General features: G+C 43.7%; 1 protein-coding gene across 1 annotated transcript in view; it reads right to left on the reverse strand.

The window, feature by feature from the left end:
• The window catches only part of ATP9B (ATPase phospholipid transporting 9B (putative)), a 204,428-nt gene that overhangs the window by 175,018 nt on the left and 15,419 nt on the right, over nt 1-13,991 (reverse strand). Inside the window, exon 2 of the mRNA XM_030336998.1 lies at nt 7,682-7,858. Within this exon, the coding sequence (XP_030192858.1) occupies nt 7,682-7,858 (177 nt within the window). The remainder of the gene's footprint in view (nt 1-7,681; nt 7,859-13,991) is intronic.

Raw genomic sequence — 13,991 nt, forward strand, 5'->3', positions numbered from 1 at the left:
ACAAAAGTCATCCCGGGGGTGCCTGGGTGGCTCAGTCGGTCAAGTGCCTGATTCATGATTTCCGCTCAGGTCATGATCTCACGGTTCATGAAATCAAGCCCTACATCGGGCTCTGGTGTTGAGTGTGGAGGCTGCTTACGATTCCCTCTCTCCTTCTGTCCCTCCCAAGCTTGCACGCACACTCTAAATTTTTTTAATTAAAAAAAAAAAAAAAAAAAAGACAAAAGTCACCTTCTCTACCACTTCTCCACTCTTCCAGTGCTACCCTTCCCCCCCACCCCCGCCGCCTAAGAGAATGGATTCTAGTCTTCTTTCCCAGAACTGTCCTTCTCCCCAAGGTGTCCCTTTCCTTTATTTTTCATAGACCTATGCCACATGTCCTGTGACGTGTTCAGAAACACCATCCTTCCATGTGGCTTCTTCTATGACAATGACAGGACTCTCAAATCTGTATCTCTAGATCCTGTTTCTGAATCTGACACAAATGTTTGTGTTACACCCACCCAACACAAGAGAGATTTAAAAAAAAATTTTTTTTAATGTTCATTCATTTTTGAGAGAGAGACAGAACACAAGTGGGGGAGGGGCAGAGAGAGAGAGACACACACAGAATCAGAAGCAGGCTCCAGGCTCTGAGCTGTCAGCTGACGCTGGGCTCGAACTCACAGACCTCGAGATCATGACCTAAGGCAAGTCAGACGCTTGACTGACTGAGCCACCTAGGCGCCCCCCAAAGAGAGATTTTAAATAAGAAAACTATCAATAGTTTTAGATGAGTAATCTATTTTAAACAAACAAACAAACCCATAGCTCACATCATACTTAGTGGTGAAATACGGAAAGCTTTCTCCCAAAGGCTGGGAACAAGAGGCAACAAGGGGGGTCATCTGGGTGGCTCAGTCGGTTGAACATCTAACTCTTGATTATGGCTCAGGTCATGATCCCAGGGTCGTAGGACTGAACCCTCATCAGACTCCCCATTGGGCATGGAGCCTGCCTGGGGTTCCTTCTCTCTCCCTCTGCCTCTCTCCTGCTTGCACTCTCTTGCTCTCTGTCTAAAAAAAATTTAAATTTAAATTTAAAAAAGTAGCAAAAAGGTATACCCACCACTGCTGTTTCACATAATAGTGTATGTTACAGACAGACCCATATGCAAAAAAAGAAAATAAAAGGCATACAGGCTTAAAGGAAGAAATAAAACTGTCTCTATTTGCAGATGACATAACTGTTCATGTAGAAAATTACAAAAAAACACTCTTAGCACTAACAGTAAGCTCAGCAAGGTTGCAAGATAAAAGACAAACACAAAATTCAACTCTAGTTCTGCACACCAGCAATGAACATATGGAAACCAAAATTTAAAATACCATGCCATGGGGCACATGGGTGGCTCAGTCAGTTAAGCATCCACTTCGGCTCAGGTCATGATATTGAGGTTTGTGGGTTTGAGCCCTGCATCAGGCTCTGTGCTGATAGCTCAGAGCCTGGAGTCTGCTTTGGATTCTGTGTCTCCCTCTCTCTCTGCCCCTCCCTGCCCCCAAAATAAACAAACATAAAAATATAAAATAATTAATTAATTAGAATAAAATAAAATGCCATGTCAGTTACAAACACGAAAGGAAGGAAGGAAGGAAGGAAGGAAGGAAGGAAGGAAGGAAGGAAGGCAGGCAGGCAGGCTGACTGACTTAGGAATAAATCTAACATGTATAAGACCTGGGTTCTGAAACTATAAAATGCTGATGAAAAATATCAAAGTTCTAAATAAACGGAGAGAAGTAAATTGTGATCTAGAAGATTCAACAGAGTAAAGATGTCAATTTCCCCAAGTTAATATACAGGTTAAACATAATCCCTTATCAAAATTCCTGGAAGGACTTTATAGATTGGAAAAGATTATCTAAAATGTCTATGGAAAGGGACAGGAACCAGAATAGCTGAAAGAATCTGGAAAAAGAAGAACAAAATACAAGGAATCAACTGGCCCCTTTTTAAGACCTAGATGAAGAGAGAGCACTCCAGACTGAGGGGCACTACTAGCAGGGCAAACAGACGGACAGTACAGATAACAAAAGAGAGCAGACAGCCCCGCTCACGGACAGCCGACAGACTGGTGACACCAGTACAAGAGCCATTCAGGAAGGAAGGATGTTCTTTCCAACAAATGGTGCTGAGGCATCTGGATATACATAGGCAAAAAAAAAAAAAAAAAAAATCTCCACCGAAACTTCCCACCTAGCACAAAAATTACTCAAAAGGATCTAAATATAAACTATAAAACTTGTCAGGGCACCCGGGTGGCTCAGTTGCTTATGCGGCCGACTTCGGCTCAGGTCACGATCTCACAGTTTCCTGGGTTGGAGCCCCGCATCCAGCTCTGTGCTGACAGCTCAGAGTCTGGAGCCTGCTTGGGATTCTGTGTCTCAGTCTCTCTCTGCCCCTCCCCCACTTCTGCTTGGTCTCTCTCTCTCTCTCTCTCTCTCTCTCTCTAAAATTAAATAAACATTAAAAAAATTAAAAAGAAGAAAAACTATAAAACTTGTAGAAGAAAATCTTTGAGACACAGGGCTAAGTGAAAAGTTCTCAGATGTGACATCAAAAGTATAATGCTCAAAGGAAAAACAATCAAAATCAAAGACTTTGGATCTGTGGAAAAACTCTTTCAGAGGATGGAAAGGTAAGCTACAGAGTGGAAGAAAATATTTGCAACCAGCCTAGCTGACAGAAGATGCACAAGTAAAATATAGAAGGGGGCGCCTGGGTGGCTCAGTCGGTTGGGTGTCTGACTTCAGCTCAGGTCATGATCTGTGCTTCATGAGTTCAAGTCCCACATAGGGTTCTGTGCTGACAGCTCAGAGCCTGGAGCCTGTTTCACATTCTGTGTCTCCCTCTCTCTCTGCCCCTCCCCCACTTGCACTCTGTCTCTCTCTCTCTGTCTCTCTCAAAAGTAAATAAACGTTTGGGGTGCCTGGGTGACTCAGTCGGTTGAGCGTCTGACTTCGGCCCAGGTCATGAGCTCGCGGTTCGTGGGTTGGAGCCCTACAGTTCAGAGCCTGGAGCCCGCTTCGGATTCTGTGTCTCCCTCTCTTTGTCCCTCCCCATCTTGTGCTCTCTCTCTCTCTCAAAAGTAAATGAATAAACATTAAAAGGAATTAAAAACCAAAAGATTTAAAAAATAATAAATAAATAAAATTTCAAATATGTGAAGAACTCTCAAAACTCAACAGAAATAAAACAAAACCAAGAAGAAAAAGGAATAGACCTAAAGAAACACTTACTGAACAAGATATGCCAATGGCAAGTAAGATAATCTCGCTAGTCACTTAGGAAACGCAAACAAAGACCACAGTGAGCCGTCACCACACACATATTACAGCAACCAAAATAAAAACAGTGACAACAAATGTTGACATGGAGACACTGAATCTCGCACACACTGCTGGTGGGAATGCAAAATGGCACAACCACTCTGGGAAACATAAACAGTCCAGCGGTTTCTTAGAAAACTAAACACACACCTAGGATGCAGCCCAGCAATTGTGCTCCTGCACGTTCATCCCAGAGAAATGAAAACACGTCCACACACAAAACACCTGCACTTGCTGGTTCACAGCAGCTTTATTGGTAACGTCCAAACACTTGAAACAATCTCAATGTTCTGCACAGCAAGTGGTGTAACATTCATCCATCCCATGGAATGCCAGCCGGCAATAAAAAGGAACACACCGTCGTTGATACACCCCACAACCTGAATGGATCTCAAGGGCACTGTGTTGACCGAACAGGCCAATCTCCAAAAATCACACACCGAATGGTTTCAGTTATACAACACTCTCAAAACTAAACGTACAGAGCTAGAGAACAGACTAGTGGTTGCCAGAGGCCAGGGACTGGGGCAGGGGAGGGAACAGGACCCCAAAAGGCAGCACACAGGAGACAGCTGTGGCGACGGGACGGGTCTGCGTCGTTACTGCCCTGGCGGCCTTGCGATCCCACACGTGTAGTACAGTGAGTGAAGTACACACGGGTACAGCGCAGCCAGCTTCCCGTCTGACGCCACACTACAGGGATGTGAGATGCAACCCCTGGGGGGACTGGGTGGGGGCGGGCGGGACCCTCTTTACTATCTTTGCAATTTGCTGTGAAGCTATCATTATTTCAAAAGAAAAGATTTTTTTTTTAATAAAACAAAGACAGAAAATTATACATGATGCAAATACAAATCAAAGAAAGCTGGTACTGACGGAGGGAGGGAGGGAGGGAGGGAGGGAGGGAGGGAAAGAGACAAATCAAGAAACAGACTCTTAATAACAGAGAGTAATCTGATGGTCACCAGGGGTGGGGGTGGGGCATGAAACAGGGGATGCAGATTAAGGAGCGCACTTGTCACGATGAGCACAGGGGGATGTGTGGAACTGTTGAATTACCACATTGTACACCTGAAACGAATCTAACACTGTAAATTAGCTGGAATTAAAATTAAAAAATAAAAATAAAGGTGGTATCATTGTACTGAAGCCAGACATACGCACGCACAGAAGAAATACCATCAGAGACAAAGACCAAACCGACGTTAAGTTAGTGATCCCACGCTTGCATCACCTAATAGCATACTCTAAAATATATAAAGCAGAACTGACATCATTTAAAGCAGGAGACACACCCTCAACGATGTGGAGAGATCCACCCAAGCTTCTCGTAACTGATAAACAAGCAAACTTCGGGAATACAGAGGACTCAACCAAGACAATCAGCTCTTATAACTCACTGACATACAGAGCAACACACACAACAACTAAAAAAATGTGTATTATTTTTCAAATACACACAGAAAATTAACTAACGTTGTCCATATACGATGAATCATAAAGCCAGTTTCAACACATTACAAAGACTGAAATTAAAAAAATCATAAGTACGTTCTCCAGCCACAGTGGAATTAAGACAACAGTCAATTACAAAAAGATAATTAGGAAACTTCCCGACTGTTTGGAAATTAGGCAGAATGGTTCTAAATTGCATCGATGGAAGCAGAAATGACAATGAAAATCGTTATATATTTTTAACTAAATGATAATGAAAATACCATGTGTCAAAACTTAAATGCATTTATTTTTAAAACAGAAAAAACTGCAATGCTCATCTTAGGAAGCTAGAAAAAGAAGAGCAAATTAAACTCAAAGTATGAGAAAAAATGAAGGGAAGACAGAAATCAATGAAACAGGAAGCAAACACCCTACGTTCACAGTGAGTCTCCTACAGTGCTTCACAGAGAATATTTCACCTGAATCTAACAGCAAGGAAACCTCAGACAAACCCAAATTTGAAACATACAAAATACCTGATCTGCAGTCTCAAAGATATCAACACAATGAAAGACCAACAGCGAGGACAGTTCCCGATTAACGGACACTGCACAGACACGCCACCGAACGGCCACACCAGCCCAGAGAAGAAGTGCACGACGGAGGACAGGATGGGGACAGCAGACGGAAGGCACGGTACCAACACTACATCTGAACACGGCGACTGCGTGACGGATGGAGGAAAATACCCTTCTCCTACGAAACGCACGATGAAGTACCCGGACGTAGAGAAAGGAACGCAGAAGCAACCCAGTCTGAATGACTCGGAAAATAACGGTAAGATGTGAAGAGAAAGGTAGAATAAACATGGCGGAAGCTTCAAAATTGGTGAACTTGGGCAAAAGGCATATAGGAATTCTCTGTACAATTCCTGCAACTTTTCTAGAAGTTAGGATTTATTTCAAGATCAAAGTTTAAAATTTCAAAAGCAAAGATACCACCAGATGTTTGGCTCCTTGAAAAAAAGAAAACTGATAATCTTCTATCAAGATTACTAGGAAAAAGGGAGAGACAAATTGACAATATCATGAATTAAAAAAATGTGACATCCCTACAAAGCCTCATTCATCTTACATCACAGGAATTTATATATTTGAAAAAAGATAAATCCCTTGAAAAGCACAAAGCATCACAACTGACACGAGAAAAACAAAACAAATCTGCACAGCTCTGCAACTGCTAAAGAAATTAACTCTAGAATTAGTAAGTGCCCACAGAGAACACTCTAGGAATACGGGCTATTTAACCTAGAAAATGTGACACAAGTCAGCGATTTCTAAAACCTTGTTTGGCCGTGAAATTCCTTCTTCGTATGAAAAGCTTACAAGAGGTAAGAAAGAAAAAGACACACACCAAGTGGAAGTGGAAAGGGGGGTGGATAAGCCTAAATCCTGCCCGGGCTCACTTCCTGACTCGACACTGCCCACCTCTTTGAGGGACTCCTTGGAGTCCCTGGGAGCCCACGGAACACTGTTTGAAGACCGCTGCATGAGCTGACACTGAAATCAAATCAGGTGTAAAAACATCTTTCTGTCAGGGGCGTCTGGGTGGCTCAGTGGGTTGAGCGTCCGACTTCGGCTCAGGTCGTGATCTCACAGTTTGTGAGTTCGAGCCCTGCGTCGGGCTCTGTGCTGACAGCTCAGAGCCCGGAGCATCTTCAGATTCTGTGTCTTCTCTCTTACTCTGTCCCTCCCCCACTCACACTGTCTCTCTCTGTCTCTCAAAGATAAATAAACATTAAAATGTTTTTTGTTTTTTTAGGGGCGCCTGGGTGGCGCAGTCGGTTAAGCGTCCGACTTCAGCCAGGTCACGATCTCGCGGTCCGTGAGTTCGAGCCCCGCGTCAGGCTCTGGGCTGATGGCTCGGAGCCTGGAGCCTGTTTCCCATTCTGTGTCTCCCTCTCTCTCTGCCCCTCCCCCGTTCATGCTCTGTCTCTCTCTGTCCCAAAAATAAATAAAAACGTTGAAAAAAAAATTTAAAAAAAAAAAAAAAAAAAATGTTTTTGTTTTTTTTAAACATCTTTCTGCAAACTTCTAATGGGATAAAGAGGATGATAAGTAAGATATCTTTCTACAATTACGTATATTCTTTTTACAGGGAAAGGGACAGAAGTTCATGACCGTAAGAAAGGCTCTGACCACAAGACTTGAACAGAAAGACTAGAAAAGCTGTAACTTCTTAGACACACTCTGCTCAAGTTATGTTGGCACTGGCCAGCTGTAATCTTGCCCTGCCAGTCCCCTAGGGCTGGAGGACAGTCAGTGGCAAAAGTGTCCTACACACAGAGTGTGGTTTCACACACCAGACTCTAAAGTCAAAGGTGAGCAGACTTAATGCAGTTTATGTCAACCACAAGTGAACCTGTTTAAAGTATAAGCAGTCCTTGCCTTCATCTCCTTCTGGTTAAATTAACAGAGGAATCTTACTCCAAGTCAAAGCATTCCAGTCAAATAACGCACACAGGCGGCTACGGTGTGAATACATTACATTTTACGGGGCCCATATCCGCCTTTTTGGACACAGGATAACCACAGACGAAGACAAGGGAACTTAGCTGTAAATGCTGATATGGTAACCAGAACTGATTCTACCATGCATTAATTACAAAACCGCTCATTTTCTCCATCTTCTAAGCATTAAAACGACCCATAAAAAAAAGTGAATTTGGCTTTCCAGCCCCTTCTGGTTCTAATGACATCATTTCGTTTAGACTGTCTTCTTTAGTTTGATACGAAAATAAATGTTAGAAGCTAAGCTTTTAAATGTCTGAACTCTGTAACCCCGGTGCCCGGGACACTAGGCAGCAACAGATACCACACCTGGTACAGAGGAGCTTCCAGCCTCCACAGACAAACCGCTCCAGTCCTCTCCTTCGTCGCGCGGTCCTCGCTCGTGGTAGCGTGTGGTAATCGCTCTCGTCATTCTCGAAGCCTTCTTCAGACATCATTAGTGGCATTTCGTCCAGGTGGGCGGACTCATCTTCCAGCTGGTACCTGCTAAAAGGTAAGAGCAGAGTGCTGAGGCAGGCCACGCAGGCTTCCGTCACGGTGAGGGGATCATGTAGGACCCGAGCTGGTCCAACTTCACTGACCACGCTTTTCTGTACTCCTCAAACTAAGCTGTCTGCAGCGCAGGCAAACCATTATAAGTAACGGATGCGACTTTCCTTTGCAAAAATCTTACCTAGCCAGGGTAAGCAGAAACGGAAGAGGCTCCCCAAGGAAGCCGCCGTGACCGTGCTCTGAGGGGAGCCCCCCACGGTCATCAGGGTGAACGGTCAGCTTGACAGTACCACCCACTCACAGTGTTCAATTCAGGAATATAAAAAAGTCCATCACCTAAAATACTACTACTAGCAAAAAATGTATATGTCCGGGTCACATCTCCATACTGTTCCAGACTGAAAGGATATAAAATTTGACCAACTTTACACTCATCAATCAAAGTCATGGAAGTGACTTTTGACCTACGCAGGTGTCTTATGGTCAAGGCAGGAACCTGGTGCCCCTGGTTTGTTGTCAGACTTGACACACACAGCAAGAATACTATGTCCCACTTATACTTATTCTGTCTCTCTTATTCTCTTTTCTAAAACTTTCTATTCAGTTAAATTTCCTCCCTAGCCAGCATCCCTTTCAGAGTCCAACAATCCTCTTCTGATTCCAAAAACAGGCAGCCTACTGTCAGAGGTCCATTTTATCTTTCCTAAATCACGGACACATTTGTCTTTAACAAATAAAAGCTTACCTTGAGAACCAACAATTTGTTAGAAAGTGTAACGCAGAGTCAACAAATGCTATCTTATTTAATGTTACGTCAAGCCTTCTTGGTAGGCGTTACCCCAATTTCAAAAATAAGAGAGCAGACTTCTGTGTTCCTGTGAGATAATGGCAGTTGCTGAAACTTAAAAAGTCCACAGACTTTACAGAAGTCAAATAAAACCAACCCAAACTCACAACCACGGCCTAAGTGAGGGCCAGACGATACTACAATCTACTTAAAGACAACAGCAAACCTGTAACAGGACGAAGGCAGAGAAAATCAGACAAAGCGTATCGCAACCAAACTACTCAAAGCAAAGATAAAGGAAAAATTCTTGGAAGCAGCCGGAGAAAAAGGACTCATTACGTCTAGAAGAACATCAGCTCCAACACCCACGAACATCTCGTGGAGACAGATGGAGGCCAGGACTCCACGTCTAAGTGTTGAAACAGAAGCAGGCTCAACCCAGAGTTCTACCTCCAGCAAAAAGATCCTCCAGGAACGAAGGCAAAACAAAAACATTCTCAGATGAAGGATAAAACTCGGAGGATTCGTCACCATCACACCTAGGACAAAAGAATGCTAAAGAAAGTTTCAAGATAAGAAAATGATACAAACAGGAAACTTACAATTTCGAGAATGAAAAGCAACACAAAATTCTTTAAAACGTGTATGAGGGGCGCCTGGGTGGCGCAGTCGGTTAAGCGTCCGACTTCAGCCAGGTCACGATCTCGCGGTCCGTGAGTTCGAGCCCTGCGTCGGGCTCTGGGCTGATGGCTCAGAGCCTGGAGCCTGTTTCCGATTCTGTGTCTCCCTCTCTCTCTGCCCCTCCCCCGTCATGCTCTGTCTCTCTCTGTCCCAAAAATAAATAAACGTTGAAAAAAAAAATTTTTTTTTAAAAAATAAAACGTGTATGATGATGGGAAATGACAGTTATAACATCATCCGGTGAAGGCTTCAGCATAAAATATGTGAACAGACATCACAGTCATACTGTAAGAAGTGGGCAGTTCCACAGTCTACATTAAGTGTAAAATACTAACAGTGAAAAGTCAGCTATGTACACTGTAATCCGTACAGTGGGACTTCTCAACAGCAGTACCATTAACATTTGGGGTCATAGAATTCTCTGATAGAACGGTCATGTGCACTGTGGAATGTTCAACAGCATCCGTGGACTCTACGCATTTGATGCCCGTGGGAGCACCCCCCTAGTCGCAACAATAAAAAGGTCTCCAGGGGCGCCTGGGTGGCGCAGTCGGTTAAGCGTCCGACTTCAGCCAGGTCACGATCTCGCGGTCCGTGAGTTCGAGCCCCGCGTCGGGCTCTGGGCTGATGGCTCAGAGCCTGGAGCCTGTTTCCGATTCCGTGTCTCCCTTTCTCTCTGTCCCTCCCCCGTTCATGCTCTGTCTCTCTCTGTCCCAAAAATAAACAAACGTTGAAAAATAAATAAATAAATAAAATAAAAAAATAAAATAAAAAGGTCTCCAGACGTTGCCAAATGTTGCCTGGAAGACAAAAATCACTACCTACAAAATAATAATAAAACATTTTATTTTATTTTTTTTAATGTTCACTGCAAGAGAATAGCTGGTTACTTTATTATTCCTTTACCGAAGTAGCTTAACAAAATCCACCTATAATTTAAAATTATACCACAATGTTTTTCTCTGTGATTTCCAATTTCGTATTGGATGTGCTGATGTGTATAATTTTTTGGTTCATTTTGTAAATTTACATCCAAGTTAGCATAGAATGCAACCATGATTTCAGCAGTAGATTCCTTAATGCCCCTTACCCGTTTAGCCCATCTACCTCCACAACCCCTCCAGTAACCTGTTTGTTCTCCATATTTAAGAGTCTCTTATATTTTGTCCCTGTTTTTATATCATTTTTGCTTCCCTTCCCTTATGTTCATCTGTCTCTTAAGGTCCTCATATGAGTGAAGTCATATGATATTTGTCTTTCTCTGACTAATTTCACTTAGCATAACACCCTCTAGTTCCATCCACGTAGTTGCAAATGGCAAGATTTCATTCTTTTTGACTGCCAAGTAATACTCCAGCGTCTGTGTGTGTGTGTGTGTGTGTGTGCGCGCGCGCGCGCACGTGCGTGTATAACATCTTCTTTATCCATTCATCCAGCGATGGACACTTGGGCTCTTTCCATACTTTGGCTATTGTTGATAGTGCTGCTAAAAACATCGGGGTGCATGCGCCCCTTCGAAACAGCACACCTGTATCCCTTGGGTAAATACCTAGTAGTGTAATTGCTGGGTCATAGGATGGTTCTATTTTTAATTTTTTGAGGAACCTCCATACTGTTTTCCAGAGTGGCTGCACTAGTCTGCATTCCCACCAGCAGTGCAAAAGAGATCCTCTTTCTCTGCATCCTCGCCAACATCTGTTGTTGCCTGAGTTACCAAATTGCGCCATTCTGACTGGTGTGAGGTAGTATCTCACTGTGGGTTTAATTTGTATTTCTCTGATGATGAGTGATGTTGAGCATTTTCTCATGTGTTAGTTGGCCACCTGGATGTCTTCTTTGGAGAAGTGTCTATTCGTGTCTTTTGCCCATTTCTTCACTGGATTATTTGTTTTTTGGGTGTTGAGTCTGATAAGTTCTTTATAGATTTTGGGTACTAACCCTTTACCTAATATGTCATTTGCAAATATCTTCTCCCATTCTGTCGGTTGCCTTTTAGTTTTGCTGATTGTTTCCTTCGCTGTGCAGAAGCTTTTCATTTTGATAAGTTCCCAATAGTTCACGTTTGCTTTTGTTTTCCTTGCCTCCAGAGACGTGTTGAGTAAGTTGCTACGGCCCAGATCAAAAAGGTTTTTGCCTGCTTTCTCCTCGAGGATTTTGATGGTGTAAGAAAGTGGTCCACGTTCATTCTTCTGCATGTCACTGTCCAGTTTTCCCACCACCACTTGCTGAAGAGACAGCCTGTCTTTATTCCATTGAATATTCTTTCCTGCTTTGTCAAAGATTAGTTGGCCGTTTGTCTGTGGGTCCATTTCTGGGTTCTCTATTCTGTTCCATTGATCTGAGTGTCCGTTCAACAGAACAGGTAGGAAACGTTTTAAATATAATGGCACATAATGTTAAAAGATTCAAAGTAAAAAGACGGAAAAGGATACGATGCAAACCCTCTTTCAAAGGAAGAAAAGTAGCTATTGTACTTTAAAACCAAGAAGACATCAAAAAAATAAAATGGAAGAACCGCCCAGGATAAAGAAGGACATTACATAATGGCAAAAGATCAAATCCCCAATAAGCTCCAGCAATCCTGAGTGTGCACACACGTACCACCAGTTTCAAAGTACACGAAGTATGAAGGACATAAGCGAAAGGAGGAACAGACAAATCCTCAGTACTGCCCGAAGGCTTCCAAACTCCTCTCTCGGTTACTGACAGAAGAAATGGAACATCAGAAAGGACATAAAGATGTGGCCAACACCACCAGCGTACCTGCCCTTACTGGCATTTACGGAACACTCTGCCCTACACAGCAGAATATACTCCTCAAGTGCTCAATGAGCGCTCACTCCCACGGACCACACCTTGGGCCCCAATACAAACTAACACATGTAAGAGAACTGAAATCAGACAAAGTATGTTCTCTCACTGTAAAGAAATTTCTTTTAAAAATCAATGACAGAAACGTATCTGGGAAATCCACAAATACTTGGGGGGTAAAAAGCAGAACAGTCCACGGTGCTGGAGAAGCATCCACAAATTCCTCACAACCGGAATGGAAACTCAGGAACCGCAGAAAGTTCTAGAGATCTCCACCCTAACCTGGACTCACCCTCTGAACCACTCACCACCGGCAACCTGACACCTGCCTGCTGACGCGATACAACACGAAGCAGACCCAGCATTCCCCCGACACATTTACTGTATTTAATCAGTCTCCAGAGCAGTGGTTCTCAAAGTGCAGTCGCCACGCCAACAGCATCAGCATCACACGGGGTCGCGTCAGGACCAGAAATTCCCGGACCACCACTAGACACGGGAAACTTCTGCCAGCAGCCTACAGCGGGCGTCAGGAGCGCTCACACTCTGCTGTTTGAGAAGCACTGTTCCGGGGCTAATTTCACGTGACAAGAAGTACACAAAACCAAGAGCACTGCCCAACTCCAGGAGGTGTTAGTCCAGACACAGGACGCACTACAAAACACCAGCCTGGACTCAAAACCACCATGTTCTAGAGGTACATGACGGTGATGGCTATACAACCCTGGGGGTATACCAAATGCCACTGAATTCTGCACTTTAAAATGGTGAATGATATGTTGTGCATTGCACCACAGTTTGGGAGAAAAGAAATTATTGAGACAACAGAAGATACTTGAAATGAGCTGCAGATGCCATATCAGGAGTTACTGTTAATTTCCTTGGCTGTGACAACAGTGTTGTGGCTTTAGAATCCAGCCTGTCGTGGGGAGGCCCGTGCTAAGGGCCCTACCCGCAGAGCACTGAGAATAGGTCAGTGTAGACAGAAAGCCAACGAGGCATAACGTTCACTGTTGTTCAACCTATGTAGAAGAACATTCTTTTAATGTTTCTATATGTTTAAGAGACATCATAATGAGCGACTGGGGAAAATGTATTCAAGGAAAAAATATTTAAGACCCAAACTGACGTCCGAGTGTCGTTTCTGTGGTTTCTCGAATCCAGGTTTCGCCATCTTTTTTCCCACCATTATGTCCAAGACCTGTCGTGCCCTGGACGCCGTCCTCTGTACCATCGTTACTATCTTCATCCCCTAGACGGCTTGTGACTCTCCAACGTCCTGGAATGAAGGCTTTCACAAGAATGACAAGTTTGAGTGCTACTCCAGATCATCGGGAACATCCAGCAACAGTGCGATTATTTCCGTTCTGCCCTAAATGTTATTAAAACACATCTTCTACAGCGTGTAACACGCTTCGCATGTGCAAAATGAGCTCTCTTTTTAGCAGTGCTTCGGGGAACTTTGTGCATGTGGACGTTCTCACACCTGCACGTGTGTGCGCAGGCAGGCACGCAGTGATGGTGCCGGGCACTACTCTGCCTACCAGGATTCAGTGCAAAGGTCAGAAGGCAAAATATTCCAGAAGCCTCGACCTTCAGGAAACTTTATTCTTGCAATAGGTGCCCAGCTGTCAAGAATCCAAGCACAAGTGGAATTCAATGATGGAAAAGATGTCCTTAGACTACAAGGCCAATGCTAACCTGCAACCTAAGCTTCTTGTACCATCTTTTTAACATCTGGTAACTAGAAAATAATCCAGCAAGCAGACTGCTGAGTTACAGGTTACTGATTTATTCCCTACTGTTGGGCAAAGACAGGACTTCCCACTAAATAATGTTTCAGTGAAA

This window comes from Lynx canadensis, chromosome D3 (genome assembly GCF_007474595.2).
Source record: "Lynx canadensis isolate LIC74 chromosome D3, mLynCan4.pri.v2, whole genome shotgun sequence".
Classification (NCBI taxonomy): domain Eukaryota; kingdom Metazoa; phylum Chordata; class Mammalia; order Carnivora; family Felidae; genus Lynx; species Lynx canadensis.